Below are 16,690 nucleotides of genomic sequence, written 5' to 3' on the forward strand. Positions count from 1 at the left end.
GATGCAAAGAAGCACAATAGAAGCAATGAAACACGACGGAGATGGCCAACCAAGGTGCAAGAAGACAGAAGTGAAAATTAAAAAAAACACAAATAAATAATAGTGAGAAAAAGAGGTGCAGAGGAGTCTTTGAAAGTGAGTCCATAGATTGTGGAATCCGTCCAGCGCTGAGGCAAGTGAGCCGATTTAGGAGCCTGGTGGTTGTAAATTCAGAATCGGGTTTAATATCGCCGGCATATGTCGTGAAATTTGTTAACTTAGCGGCTGCAGTACAATGCAATACATGATAATATGGAAAAATATAAATAAGTGAATTACAGTAAGTGTATATGTATATTAAATAGTTGAATTAAAAATAGTAGTGCAAGAACAAGTAATTAAAAAGTGAGGTCGTGTTCATGGGTTCAATGTTCCTTTAGGAATCGGATGGCAGAGGGGAAGAAGCTGTTCCTGAATTGCTTTGTGTGCGCCTTCAGGCTTCTGTACCTCCTTCCCAACGGTAACAATGCGAACAGGGCATGTCGTGGGTGGTGGGGCTCCTTAATAATGGACACTGCCTTTCTGAGATACTACGGAGGCAGTACCATGATGGAGCTGGCTAATTTTACAGCTTTCTGTAGCTTCTGTGTAATAACTGTTCCCGAACCTGGCCGTGTTGTATCTAAGACCCCTGAACCTCCTGCGCGGTGGCAGCGAGAAGAGAGCAAAGCCTGGATAGTGGGAGACCTTGATGATAGACGCTGCTTTCTCGTGGCAGCGACCCTTGTAGATATGAGGGTGGTGAATCTGTGGAAGTCATTGCCACAGGCAGCTGTGCAGGGCAAGTCACTGGATATATTTTAAGCAGAGTTTAATAGGCTCTTGATTAGTAAGGATGGCAAAGGTTACAGGGAGAAGGTAGATAAATGGGATTGAGAGCCATGATCGAATGGTAGGGCAAACTTGATGGGCCAAATGGCCTAATTCTGCTACTCTGTCTTATGGTCATTGAGTCTATGGCTGTGCCTGTGTTGGACTGGGCTGTATCCACCACCTTCTGTGGTCTTTTCTGTTCCTGGGAATTGGTGTTTCCAGAACAGGCTGTGTTCCACCCAGTTAGGATACTATCTGCTATGTATCTCTGGAGGTCAATATTGTACTGAAGTGCCACCACTGAAGGTGATTCCCCCCCCCCCAAAGAAAAGTGAGTATGGAAGGTATCTTTTTTTATTCAGTGTGGAGTTTGGATCCAGATGCAGGGGCAGAATAGAAGTGAAAACAAGCTTGATTATAAGCACTCAAAAGGGAGAAGGATAAGCATGTCAAGGGGCCATGGAGTGGTATGGCACAACATATCCATGCCAACCTATCTTTCCTCCATCTACTGTACACTACTCCCTTTGGCCTGCGTTTGGTATCATTCTAATCCTTGTCGGTTTAAATGCCCATACAGAGATTCTGTAGCTGCGGTAAATCCAGGCAAATCCGGAAAGTGTACTGCATTCCACCATCACCACCTCATCTGGCAGCCTGTCCCAGATATTAACCATTCTCTGCGTAAAGAAACTTACCCCTTTTCAATTCCTCAAGTTCAAGTTTGGCACAGGATTATGTACCGGGAGTGTACATTCCATCAATATTCGCTGCCTCCAATACATTCTTGGGTGTGTTGGTTGTTGACGCACATGAAACACTCCACTGTATGCTTTGATGCACATGCGATAAATAAATCTGATCTTTTTGCAGCAGGAGCACTTTACACTACAGGCCTGAGGCACGACATTAATTTAAATAAAATTTTACATGATTTACAAAACAAAGCACCATTATGTGCAAGTCCTCAATTTAATCTTAAATTTATGCCCTATTTTTTTGATTCCCCTACTACAGGAAAAAAGATTTTCTATCCAATCAATGCCTCTCATCAAGATTTAAAGAGTAGCTTTAATTGTCACATGTACATCAAGTGTTGCCCTGCTCACAGCACCAACATAGCACGCCCACAACTTACTAATCCTCACTCGTGGGATGGGGAACGAAATGCACAGGGAAAATGTGCAAACGCATTACAGACAGCGTCAGGAATTGAACCCTAGACCTTGCTTTAACATCAAATTGCAATACTCAGTAGAAATCAAGCAAAAATCAACTAGATGACTCATAAGTCTAATTGCATCTAGTCATCCCCCGCATTCTGTCAATGAACAGTGAAATGTGAAAGGCATATCACCCTGGGAGCATTACAACCATCTTGGAAGGTATTTGGATCACATACAGGCAAGATCAACATCATAAACGTAAGTGATTCTGTAGCTGCCGGAAATCCAGACAAAATGTTGAAGGAACTAGGTAGATCAGGCAGCATCCATGGAGGAGAATGAACAGACAATGTTTCAGGCTGAGACACCTCATCAGGGCATCATTATGCTGAAAAGATTATCCAAGGCACAATCTCTCTAAATTTACGAGGGATGATTGATAAATTCGTGGCCTAAGGTAGACGATGAGTTAACTTCAAACTTTCTGCATAACCACTCAAAGAGTTGACCTGCATGCGCATGTGATGAGAGCTGTATAACTCATCCCCTTCTACCTTAGGCCACAAACTTATCAATCACCCCTGCTGTGGACACTTTCTGGAGGTCCACGATCGTTGGACTAAATGTGTAAATGTAGGAGGGGACTATGTTGAAAAATAAATGTGCTAGGTTTTCTAAAATTGACTCCTACCTTAGGCCACACATTTATCAATCACCCCTCGTACAAATAGCAAGGATGTCACAATTAGATTGGAATCTACTGAATTATTGCAAATTTTCAGCAGGAACACTCTGAAGAATCATTTGGTAGGCAAACCCAATAAATGCCATCCCTCCCATGAGATGAGCGGGCCCCTTGAGTACCGTTACTTTAACATTAAACATATTTTAGCATAGGTAACCTCCTTGTCCTGTTAAGCACATTCCTTGTCACTGATGTCCACTTTCTTTGGCTGCAGATAATCTATAAATGGTGGCACACGTCAATAGATTTCACTCCCTTTTCCTACAACTGCCCCACTTCCTCTCCCCCAGGGTGCAAGGGGTGTCCATGGTGGGGCAGTTCCTCTGATGAAGGGGCTTGTCACGTTCATTCCAGAGCAGCTCGCTCACCTTGGGTCCCCACTTGGCACTCAGCTCTTACCTAATGCTGCAAGCAGCTGTTTACGTGCTACAGCGGCCACACCCTGGTATGCTGCTTCAAAGGGCAGCCTAAACCAGGCAAGCCTCATATCTCAATGCAACAGGGAAAGTCTTGTCCTAGCATGTGAAGTCAGCTCCGGCGACTGGGCAGATCAACAGAATCAGAATAACCCAATAACTCAAGTGGAAGGTGGTTCTGCAAAGCTTCATGGGGACAGAAGGGCATAACAAGACACAAGAATAGTCATGGTCATCCAACTCAACCAAACACCAGATTATGGCAACTACTCAAACATTGGACCGAACCTCTGAAGCTGATAGAGTGGGACTGGCCCACGGCAACAGCTTCTCCACTTTATAAAACTCTCCCGGAGTTTCTTCATGCATTTCACATCATCTAAAGCACAACAGAAAATCTGCACAAATCTAATTGCCATAGTTGGATACGACAGGCAACCAATCATACACTTCCCAAAGAGTGGTACTATGTTTTTAAGAAACAAAACATTGAAACCCGCATTGTTAATCTCAAATGTGATACAAAAATGACAAATGTTGGCATTTGAAGATCAGGCAAAGTCCGAGACTGGCGTAACAAAACTTATCTTCAAAGGAAATTTATTATCAAAGTACATCTATGTCACCATATACTGACTTGAGATTCATTTCATTTATTTAGAGATACAGCACAGAACAAGCATTTTACAATTTACAATGACCAATTTACCTAGCAACCAGTATGTCTTGGGACTGTGGGAGAAAACCCATGCGGTCACTGGAAGAACATACAAACTCCTCACAGATGGCACCGGGATAGAACAACGAACTCTGGAACGTCCCCAGCTGTAACTGCAGTGCGCAAACCACTACTCTATTATGGCACCCATTTTCTTGTAGGCATTCATAGCAGAACAAAGAAATACAATAGAATCAATGGAAAACATCACACAGACTGACAAGCAATCAATGCGGAAAACAAGATAGATGGTGCAAATGCAAACAAAGATAAGAATAATAAAGGAATGGTACTGAGAATGAGTTGTAGAGTCCTTGAAAGCGAGTTGTGTAATCAGTTCAGCATTGAGGTGAGTGAAGTTATCCACACTGGTTCAGGAGTCTGATGGTTGAAGGGTTATAACTGTTTCTGAACCTGGTGGTGTGGGACCCAAGGCCCCTGTACCTCCTTCCCAGTGGGAGCAGTGAGAAGAGAGTATGGCCTGGATGGTGAGGCTCCCTGATGATGGTTGCTGCTTTCTTATGGCAGTGTTCTTCACAGATGTGCTCAAACGAGGGGAGGGCTGTATCCACCACTTTTTGTAGACCTCTCCATTCATGAGCAGTAGTGTTTTCATACCCAGGGCTCGATGCAACCTGTCAGTATACTCTCCATTGTGCATCTACAGAAGTTTGACAAGGTTTTAGGTGACATTCCTAATCTACGCAAACTTCCAAGTAAGTTAGAGGCATTTTCGCAAGGTCCAGTAAATCTTGCTGACCATGTCTTATCCAGATCTCATCCCAAGTTGATACATAAAGACATTCCAGATGGTTTCGTGCCCTTCTTTCCCTCTGCTATCGGGTGTTTGAATGGTCCATGAACACTGGTTCATTTTTGTTTTGCACTATTTATTTTAAAGTTTTTGCACAGTACTGCTGCCAGAAAAACAACACATTTCTCATCATTTAAGTCTTTTATAACTTGACTCTGATTCTGATTGCAGGATTGCTGCCCATGCTCTGGGTTCAAGTACCACTAACACATTGAGTAGCTGCCTGCCTTTAGTAAGGGACAACAGAAAAATAGACGGCAGAGTGTTAAAGAATATGTTCTCTTTATTCAGAGGCTCTTCTTTTTTTTTCCAATGAGCTGATATAAAATTGTCCTTTATGAGCAATTACTCAAATAGACCAGATCACTGTCATAAAAACACCAATTCTGCATGGCTCTTGTTGTTTGCTACTTCGATACAATACGAAACAAATTATCTCTTCCTGGATATTGCAAGTCACAAAGCATATGCACAGTTAAAAAAATGTTCGTCAGCTTTGAGGCAATACAACAATTCAATGCAATAACAGAATTGGTCATAACTACTGTTTAAGGCTGCGAAAATCTAACCAGTGATAGTTAAAACACAACTTAATTTACAAAAGTTATTACAGTCATTTAAGATTTTTCTGCCACTACTTAGCTTTTTTTTTAAAAAAAAGATGAAAACACGACCAAATTCAGAACAGTGGCATGCGAATTTGAGACAGAATTGGAAATGAGAAACCTGCCAGTTCCCAATTACTTCAATCAGATGCTCACATATTAGAAATGGTACTGTATTCAAATAATAGTCACTCTTAATTCACAACCAAATCATTTTACTGAAAAACTGGGTTTGTAATTTTTACTTAAATTGGTTCTGACACAGATGTTAACAATGGATAAAGGACACTAAATAAGTCACATTAAGGATACCAATGATGCCCCCTCCAGTTGACGAGGCTCCTAGTAGGGGAATGAAAGCGACTTAAATGCAAATCGCCTTCCCAAGTCAGTGAATTTTATGAGAAATCCAGCATGGTATTTATTACTCGTAATAAATTATGAAAGAAAATAACATTGGTGTTGTAAATGTTTACCCAACAAAAAGGAACAAACAGGACGCTGTCATAAACCATTGAATGAGTACAATTTGTGGGTAAGACAAATCACAGAGGAGGCCCCCCCCCCCCCCCCAGAAGGAACAGCATCTCAGGTTGCGAAACTGATGAAAGCAGAAGTATAACAAATGGCTACAACTAGGGATAGCAGTTGTCATTTTAGAATTAGTAATAATTCTCCTTCCACTCCTTTACACCTCCGGGACGGTTAACACCAGGCACAGGGAGCCGATGGATGCAGTCGACTGTGCCTTTAGAAGAGGTCGCCAAGATCCAGTTGCCGAAATTTATCCAAGTTGTAGAAACATGCCTTCACCACCCTGCCGCCAAAGTATCTTGTATTCAGATCAACCACAGCTGGAATAAGAGCAGCAAGATTTGTTAATGTCTGGGTCTGGACCCTTCTGATATTTTTGTAAAGGAATTCAGTAACCAGTTTTGCAGTTAAGCCATTAGCTATGGAAGAAAGTGCCTCACATAGAGTAAATGTAATCACCAAAGGCAAGTTCAAGTTTATCATTCAACCGTACTCATGTATACAGCTAAATGAAACATCGTTCCTCTGGGGCCAAGGTGCAAAACACAGTACATAAAGTCACACACAGCACACAGGGTTAAGATCCAAAACAAAATAACATTAGTTCAAGTCTTTGAGTGCCGTGGCCTGAAGACTGACAGGTTGACATCAAGTGGAAGATGCCTGTTTATAATGTTACTGGAACTAATTATAACAAAAACAAGCCACAGAAAAGCCAAAGTAAATTATCAAACTACCTATATGTCACCATATACAACCTTGAGATCATTTTTATCTAATTTCTATTTACAGATACAATGTAGAACAGGCCCTTCTGGCCAATGGGACGTGCCACCCCAGCAACCCACCCCTTTAACCCTAGACTAATCACAGGACAATTTACAATGACCTAACAACGAGTAGATATTGGAACTGGAGCACCCAGAGGAAACCCATGCAGTCACGGGGAGAATGGACAGAAGTCGCTGGAATTGAACATTGAACTTCGATGCCGTGAGCTGTAATAGCGTCACACTAACCACTAAGCTACCACGCAAGCACTTACAGGGAAGAATTTACAAATAGACCTTATGAAAAACTATACATAAACAAAGACTGACAAACAACCACAAGAGATTCTGCAGATGGATTTCAGAAGAATGTGAAGGGATAATGTAGGAACATAAAATGAGGGAAAAAATGTAGTCAAAGTCTAAGTAATTTTAGCAGAATATGCATGTCATCATAGACACAGATGGCATTACAATAGAATTTACAGAAACCTGTACAGAAACGAGAAACAAAGATTGACAACAAATGCGCAAAAGGCAACTAGTGCCAATAAAAATAACAAGTAACACTGAGAACATGATTTGTTCTTTGAAAGTGAGTCTGCAGGTTGAAACCAGTAAATCATACACAGCATTTTAATTACAAGATTCCAAAATACACCCTATCATTGCAGATGGCAAAGTGGACAATGAAGAAGGCTTTCAAAAAATACAGGGGGATGTTGGCCAACTGAGTAAATGGGCTAAGTAATGTTGAGTGCAGTTTAATTTGGTTAAGTGTGAGGATCTGCATTTTTGGAAAGTCAAATTAAGGTAGGATTTTCACAGTGAATGATAGGGTCCTGAGGAATGTTGTAGAACAGAGGGACCGCCCTTCATCAATCAGGGCACTGAGTTAAAGGTCAAGAGATTATGGTACGGTTGTACAGAACACTGGTGAGGCCGCGCTTGGAGCATTGTGTCCAGTTGAGGTCATCTTGCTATAGGAAAGCTGTTATGAATCCAGAAGTAGTACAGAAAAAATGCCCAGATTTGAGGGATTAAATTACAGGGAGAGATTGAAAAGTCTAAGACTTTATTTATTGAAGCATGGGGGACTGAGAAATGATATGATAAAGGGTAAAACCATGAGGGGTATAGAGAGGGTGAATGTATACAGATTTTTCCTATGGTGGGTGAATCAAGAACTAGAGGGCACAGGTTTAAACTGAGGGGGCAAAGAACTAACAGGAACTCAAGTGGCAACATTTAAAAAAAAAATACTGAGGGTGTTTTGTACATGGGATAAGTAGCCAGAAGTGATTGAGGCAGGTACAATAATGGTTTTTAAAGGGCAGCTGGACAGGTACATGGATTGAAATAGTTTAGGTGGTTCTGGGCCAAAACTGGTAAAAGGGACTGGCTTAGACAAGGTATCATGATCAGCAGGGACCAGATGGGCCTTTCTGTGCTGTATAAGTCTATGATTCTATGACCCTATTGACAGATCTTTGTTACATATAAAGAGCCCAGCTCAGACAAAAATGTAAAGTAATAACTTTTGGAAAGTGATTCATTTTAAAAATATTAAATGCCCTGCAGTCAATGGCAACACCAAAGATACAAAATAAACAGTTTTTAGACAAACAATAGCTAGCATGCAAACATTTAGGGCCTTGATGAGTCACAGAGAGTAGGACGAAATTGACTGTTTATATCTTACTTAAACACATTCTCAAATAAACCTGATGAAAAATCTCTTATTTAACAAATTGCTGTTGTGGAAGTCACATTATACTACCTGATCTTTAACCTGATGTGGCCACCAATATTGCAGGAACATTTCACAAGAAAGATCTCTCTATTGCTTTAAAAGCAAATTCTGAGAAATACTCCTATTATTACATTTAAAATAATCACAGCCCATCTCAAAAAGTCAGAAGTAAATTTATTACTTGTCACCATATACAACCTTGAGATACATTTACAAAGTAAAAAAAAATCAATATAATTTATGAAGAACTATACATAAAGACTGACAAAGAATCAATGTGCAAATAAATAAATAATACTGAGATCATCTGCTTTAGAGTTCTCAAAAGTAAGACTGTAGATTGTGAGTTCAGAGTTGAGGTGAGTGAAGTTATCCATGCTGTTTCAGGAGCCTGATGGCTGTACTGTAATAACTGTTCCTGAACCCGGTGGTGTGGGACCACCATTCCCTGTACCTCCTTCCCAAAGGCAGCAGTGAGAAGAGGGTATGGCCTGGATGGTGGGGGTCCTTGATGATCGATGCTGCTTTCTTGTGGCAGCATTCCTTGTAGGTGTGCTCAATGGTGGGGAGGACTTTGCCTATAATGGACTGGGCTGTATTCACTACTTTTTGTAGAAAGTGGCATCTTGTTAACATTTGCAGCAGTCTCTTGTATGTGCAGTCTCTTGTGTGTTCATTTTAATATTTCAGTAAATATCTTGTTTCTCCAAAGCATCTCATCCTTTCTTTACAGTACCAACATTAGTTCAATTAATGATTTACCAAAACTGGAGGGATCTCCATAACTCTGCCAATACCTCATCCAATTAACGACTGAATAGGCACAGAAACCACAATTCTGTGCCAATGTATTACTGAAAATGGGAACTTGCCAAAAGACCCCTTGAGCCTATAGGAGACTTTGAAAACTACACTCAGTGGCCACTTTATTAGGTACAGCTGTTCACTAATGCAAATGTCTAATCAGCCAATCATGTGGCAGCAACTCAATGCATAAAAGCATGCAGACATGTTCAAGAGGTTCAGAGATGTTCAGACCAAACATCAGAATGGGAAGGAAATGTGATCTAAATCAAGTTACCACAGTGGTGTGCAGAACACGTTAAGTTAGCAGAAGACCATTAACATACACTCAGTGGCCACTTTATTAGATACAGGAAGTACTAATGGTTTTGTCTCAAAATCAGGGATTGGATAATTAGGACCAAGGTAACTGAGATTAAATGCAATCAATAATTCAGCATTCTGAAGCTTGAAAGGCTAAAAATTCAAAAGACATATAACTCACTACGTAAAGAAATTCCTTGTCATATCAAATGTCCATAAGAGATAGGAACAGAATTAGGCCACTTGGACCAAAGTCTGTCCCACCATTCAATCACAGTTGATTTTTTAAACTCTATTCTCCCGCCTTCTCCCTGTAATCTTTATCCCCTTTACTAAACAAGAACCTCTCAATTTCTGCCTGAAAAATACCCAATGACTTGGCCTCCACAGTCCCTCTGTGGCAAGGAATTCCACAATTTCAGCACCCTATGGCTAAAGAAATGTCTCATCTCCTTTCTAAAGGGACGCCCCTTTAGTCTAGGCCTGTGCTCTCAGATCCTAGACTCTTCTACCAATGAACACATACTCTTCGCCCCACTCTATCCAGGCCTTTCAGTATTTGGTAAGATTTCAATGAGATCCTCTCCCTCCCCACCAATTCTTCTGAACTCCATTCAGTAAAGGCCAAGACATCAAACACTCCTCAGATAGGCTATCAAATTATGTGTCACATAGCTTGAGACCATGGACCCAGCCTTGGACTCTATCCTGTCACATTCTCTCAGAATCTTTTACCTGCAACATGCTCACATTTCACATTGGTAGGTCATTCAACCTAATGGGCTGATTAGACATTTGCATTAGTGAGAAGCTGTACCTAATAAAGTGGCCACTGAGTGTTGCTTTCAAAGTCTCCTATAGGCTCAAAGGGTCCTTTGGTAAGTTCCCATCTTCAGTATCACAATGGCACAGCATTGTGGTTTCTGTGCCTTGCAGTTCTATTCAGTCGTTAATTGGATGAGGTATTGGAAAAGTTATGGAGATCTCTCCGGTTCTGGTAAATCAGTAATTGAACTTTAACTCCCGGTTTTGTGTTGTTCCTACAACTCTACTCTTCATCAAGGGCAGAAGATGGAAGGCCAGTAAATATTTTTTTTCTGTAATCCATTGTATATCTTAGCTGCACTCTGGCCAGATCCTCCCTCCCTCAGATCAGGATCTATAACCCAAGATGTTCTTGGTCTATGGGACTGATCTACTCATTTGAACTCTGAGGTAGATATGGTTTGATGGAAAAGTACAGTACAGCCTCTTCAGCCAATGATGTTGTGTTCACCTTTTAGCTTAATCCAAAATCAATCAAATGCTTCTCTCCCACATAAGCCTCCATTTTTCTTTCATCCTGTGCTTTTCCTAAATGGCCCTAATGTATTCATTCTATCGCCAGCCCTGGCAACACATTCCACACACCCAGCACCTTGTGTAAAAAAAAACTACACTTATCATTTAAAAATGTTTAGAATGCAGTTACCTTTGATTGCAGACTCAACCCGCTCGAACTCCACAAATATTCGGACTGCCTCATCGTCAGGTGCTCCTGGAATCTGTAAAGAGTACACAAAATTACCACAGGAAATGCAGAGCCTTTTGATTGCCTTTGGAAGGGCAAAACGTAGAGCATTCAGCAGTGACAAAGGCTGGATAGAGATCAAAGGCTCTGAATCTTAGGGCACAATAAAGCTGGCATGCATTTCTGGCAGCCCTTCAAACCACAGCCAACGATTCCCAACAGGGAGACTGATGACATCTCCATACTCCAACAGGCTTTTGCAGTTTCATTGAGGTTAAAGCATGGGAGTGCTTGGGAGTCTGGTGAGACGGCATTAAGTTTAATCCATGAAACACTAGTTTAAAAATTGCACCCGTGTTTTTTTAAAGTAATATATAGACCCAGAATTTGGACTATCTGGCCCATCAAACCAACTCCTCCATTGATCAAGATCCTAACTGTTCTTCCACTCAGCACCATCTTCCCACACTCTCTCAATAATACTGAAAAACCTATTAACATTAAGGAGGTTCAGTTTGTCATCAAATACTCTGATAAACTTCTTTCAGATGTGCTGCTGAAAGTATCCCGACTTGTTGCATCATGGTCCGGTACAGCAATTCCAATGGATAGAAAAGTACAAGTTGCAGAGTAGTGGACTCAGCCCAACACATCATGGGCACATCCCTCCCTACCATCGGTGCTGACTCAAGAAGAAAAATGTCTGGTACATCCATTATCAAAGATCCCTGCCATCAGTTACCATTGGGCAGGAGGTACAGAAGCCTGAAGTCGCACACCACCTGGTTCAAGAACAATTACTTCCCTTCAACCATCAGTTCTTGAATCGATCAGCAAAACATTTATCACTACAGTTTAGCAACACTATCGACACTTTGACAACGTTGTACTAAAAATTGATTTAATTTTGTGTTCTGATTGTTTTCTTGTCAAAAGTATAGGAGCAAAGAGGTCCTTCTGCAGTTGTACGGGGCCCTGGTGTGACCACACTTGGATTATTGTGTTCAGTTTTGGTCTCCAAATTTGAGGAAGGACATTCTTGCTATTGAGGGGGTGCAGCGTAGGTTCACGAGGTTAATTCCTGGGATGGCAGGACTGTCATATGTTGAAAGATTGGAGTGACTGGGCTTGTATACACTGGAATTTAGAAGGATGAGAGGGGATCTGATTGAAACATATAAGATTATTAAGGAATTGGACACGTTAGAGGCAGGAAACATGTTCCCGATGTTGGGGGAGTCCAGAACCAGAGGCCACAGTTTAAGAAGAAGGGGTAGGCCATTTAGAATGGAGTTCAGGAAAAACTTTTTCACCCAGAGAGTTGTGGATCTATGGAATGCTCTGCCTCAGAAGGCAGTGGATGCTATCAAGAAAGAGTTAGATAGAGCTCTTAAAGATAGCAGAGTCAAGGGATATGGGGAGAAAGCAGGAACGGGGTACTGATTGTGGATGATCAGCCATGATCACATTGAATGCTGGTGCTGGCTCAAAGGACCGAATGGCCTACTCCTGCACCTACTGTCTATTGTCTAAAATTGTGTACAATTTATGATTGATTTATTTTCTTCATGCGAATATCGTTTATATGTTGCTATGTACTTGTGATGGTTTCTCATTGTACCTGTGCATACAAAGTTCTGTTACGAATGTGCCACAACTCTGAGGGGCCGAAGGGTACAAAGTAGCCCCCTCCTTTTTGAGAATCGCAAGATCGCTATTAATTCAGGTCAGGGGACCCAGGAAATGAGAGAGAGACGTTTGGAATGTGTCCTGGCCTCCGCGATACAAAGCCACGGATACCGGCCATTGTCTCTTGGAGACGGAATTGTGTATTGAGTACTGTACTATTCATTGAAGCCCTCAGGGAATGACCAGAGTGGGCTGATTGAGGGATTGCATCATCCCAACCTGATTGACATCTGAGACCCTGTGAGTAAGGATAAAAGAGGGTCTGGGGGAACAACCCCTTTAGACGCGCCAGGAGAAACGCTAGAAATCCTGTGACAGCGTTTAATAGCGACAGCCGGTGGGGGGCCCACGTGCGTCCTTTTCCAGTTGCCTCGGAATTGGTGGGCCTTACCACGGAAGAACGGCTTTAGCTAAAAGGAGAAACCAACACCAATGGAACTCTGGAAGGATCGACATCATAAAAAGGAAAAGCTGGCAAGTTCTAAAATCTGTCTTTTGACTCCAACCAAAGGCTGCAGCCTGCATGAACTTGAGTGACTTTTATATTTCCATTGGACAATACATTATCCCCTAGACAACGATAGAGCTATTTCTTATTATTATTATACCCGCACTTTTAGGTCTAGTATTGATGACGTATAGTATCTGTATGTTTGCATTGATATTATTTTTGTGTAATTTTACCAATAAATACTGTTAAAATAGTACCATCAGACTTCAACGGACCTGTCTATCTTTGCTGGTAAGTGACCCAGTTACGGGGTTCGTAACAGTTCAAAGTAAACTTATTAACAAAATGCAGACAGTCTATGACAGCATATACAACCTTGAGACTCATTTTCTTGTGGACATTCACAGTAAATAGAAGAAACACAGTAGAATCAATGACAGACCACACCAAACAGGATGGACAAACAACCAATGTGCAAAAGACAAACTACAAATACAGAAAAGAAAAATAAACACTGAATTAATAATAATAATAATAAAAAATAAGCAATAAATATTGAGAACATGAGATGAAGAGTCCTTGAAAGTGAATCCATAGGTTGTGGGTACAGTTCGGTGATTGGGTGAGTAAAGTTATCTAGTTCAAGAGTTGATGGTTATGGGGTAATAATAGTTCCTTAACCTGGTGATGTGGGTCCTGAAGGTCTTGTACCTTCTTCCTGATGGCAGCAACAGGAAAAGAGCATGGCCTGGATGGTGGGAGATCTTGATGATAGATGACTCTTTCCTGTGACAGCGTTCCATGTAGTGGGGCTCAATGGTGGGGAAAGCTTTACCTGTGATGGGCTGTGCTGTATCCATTACTTTTTATAGGCTTTTTCTTCAAGGGCATTGGTGTTTCCATACTAGGCTGTGATGTAACCAGACAATATACACTCCACTACACGCCTATAGAAGCTAGTCAAAACCTTAGGTGACATGCCAAATCGCCGCAAACTTTAAGAAAGTAGAGTCACTGTCATGCTTTCTTCGTGATAGCACTTGCGTGCTAGACCCTGAGCAGATCCTCTGAAATGACAACACAGAGGAAATTAAAGTTGCTTTCTCCACCTCTAAACCCCCAATGAGGACTGGCTCTTGGACCTCTGGTTTCCTCCTCCTGAAGTCAATAATGAGCTCCTTGTTGACATTGAGTGAGAAGTTGTTGTGCATGTGTGTGTGTGGGTGTAGCTCCGTAAAATGGGCTACTGAAATTACCCCTGGAGTATAAGAGCAGGAAGGAATTAGTGGGGCAAAACAATGGACATGTGCAAGAGATGGGACAGATGAATGTGGCAGCACAAAACTGATGTATCAATGACTGTGTTGGAAAGTCATGACTTTAGTCCAGTCATCACAGCTTTCCAATTAATCTAATTATGAAGCTTTTAAGCAGGAACTTGAAAGCATAAATTGGGAACAGATACAATCTGGAAAATGCATAACAGAAAGGATTGGTTTATCCCATTGAGGCAGGAAAAGGAGGTAAGGAGAAGATGACCAGACCAGATGACCAGATGATCATGGATGACAAGAGAAGTGAAACATCTAACCACAAAGGAAGTAAGAAGCCTACTTATGATTTAGGAAGCAAGGATCAGACAGGGCTCTAGAGAGTTAGAAGGCAGCCAGGAAGTAGCTTAGGAAGGGCCTTAGGAGAGCAAGAAAGGGTCATGCTGAGTAGAATTAAGGAATAACCCCAAGGCATTCTACACATATATGAAGAACAGCAGGATGACTAGAATGAGAGTAGGACCAATCAGAGATAAAAGAGTTAATACGTCTGGAGTCAGAGGAAGTAGGTGAGGTCCTTAATGATACTTTGCTACAGTATTCAGTAATGAGAGAACATGCCATTTGTGAAGGCAGTGTAGAACAGAGTAATATGCTGGAAAATATCAATGCTAAAAAAGACAATGTGCTGGAACTTTTGAAAAAAAAATTAGATAAATAAGTCTCTGGGACTGAACAGCATATACCTCAGGTTACAACAGAAAATGAGCAGATTGCTGCACCTTTGGTGATGATCTCAACGTACTCAAAGGAGTAGTGCCAGAAGATGGGAGGATAGCAAAAGTTATTCCTTTGTTCAAGAAAGGTAATAGGGAGATAGACCAGCAAATCTTGCATTAGTCATGGGCAAACTATTGGAGAAGATTCTTAGAGACAGGATTTATAAGCATTTTGAGAAGCATAGCCTAATTAGGGATATTTAGCATGGCTCCATCTTGGGTACTAGCCTACAAAGTACCCAGGACATCTTCAAGGAGCGGTGTCCCAGAAAGGCAGTGTCCATTATTAAGGATCTCCAGTACCCAGAGCATGCCCTGTTCTCACTGTTACCATCAGAAAGGAGGTACAGAAGCCTGAATACACACACTCAGCGTTCAGGAACAGCTGCTTCCCCTCTGCCATCCAATTCCTAAATAGACATTGAACCCTTGGACACTAACTCAGTTTTTAATATATAGTATTTCTGTTTTTTTGCACAATTTTTAATCTATTCAATATACGCATACTGTAATTGATTGTTGTTTTTATTATTATTTTATTTTGTTTTTTCCCTTCTATATTATGTATTGCATTGTACTGCTGCTGATAAATTTCATGTCACATGGTGGTGATAATAAACCTGATTCTGATTCTGTTTGTGAGGGGAAAGTGTCTAATGTGCCTAATTAAATTCTTTGAGGTGACAAAACAAACAGTAGATGTGGTGCATATGGATCTTCGTAAGGTGCTTGAGATGGTTCTGCATGATAATAGGCTCAATAAGAAAGACAGAAGGCATGGGATCCAGGGAAACTTGGCTATGTGGAATCAGAATTGGCTTACCCACAGAAGGCAGAGGGTGATAGTCAATAAAGAATATTCTTCTTGGAGGTTGGCGACCAGAGGTATTTTGTGGAGGTCTGTTCCAAGACCCCTGCTCTTAGTGATTTTTATAAATGGATGAGGAAGTGGAAGGGTGGGTTATTAAGTTTGCAGATTAAATGAAGGCTGGGGGGTGTTGCGGATAGTGTAGAAAATTGTCATAGGTTACAATGGGATATTGTTTGGATGCAGAGCTGGACTAAGAGGTGGCAGACGGAGCTCAATGTGGTAAAGTGTGATGTGATTCACTTGGGAAGGTTGAATTTGAAGATGGAATACAGGGTTAATGCTAGGTTTCTTAGCAGTATGGACGAACAGAGGGATTTTGGAATCTACATCCATAGATTCCTCAAAGTTGCCTTGCAAATTGATAGGGTGGTTAAGAAGACATAGTTTTTGGCCTTCGTTAGTTGGAGGACTGAGTTCAAGAGCCACGAGGTAATGTTACAGCTCTATATACCTATGGTTACACCACACTTTGAACATAGTGTTTTGTTCTGGTTGCCTCATTATAGGAAGGATGTGGAAGCTTTAGAGAAGGCGCAGAGGAGATTTACCAAGACACTGCCTCGTTTAGGGAGCACATCTTATGAAAGACTGAGTGAACCACGGCTTTTCTCTTTGGAGTGAAGGAGAATGAGAGGTGAC

At 41.3% G+C, this 16,690-nt stretch overlaps 1 protein-coding gene across 1 annotated transcript in view; it reads right to left on the bottom strand.

The window, feature by feature from the left end:
- Positions 1-4,971: 4,971 nt before the first annotated feature.
- rbm17 (RNA binding motif protein 17) overlaps positions 4,972-16,690 on the bottom strand; it is a 66,465-nt gene continuing 54,746 nt past the window's right edge. Inside the window, exons 11-12 of the mRNA XM_073066539.1 lie at positions 10,952-11,024; positions 4,972-6,170 (exon numbers count right to left, since the gene is read on the bottom strand). Coding sequence (XP_072922640.1) covers positions 6,067-6,170; positions 10,952-11,024 — 177 coding nt within the window. The 3' untranslated portion in view covers positions 4,972-6,066. The remainder of the gene's footprint in view (positions 6,171-10,951; positions 11,025-16,690) is intronic.

This window comes from Hemitrygon akajei, chromosome 14 (genome assembly GCF_048418815.1).
Source record: "Hemitrygon akajei chromosome 14, sHemAka1.3, whole genome shotgun sequence".
NCBI lineage: Eukaryota > Metazoa > Chordata > Chondrichthyes > Myliobatiformes > Dasyatidae > Hemitrygon > Hemitrygon akajei.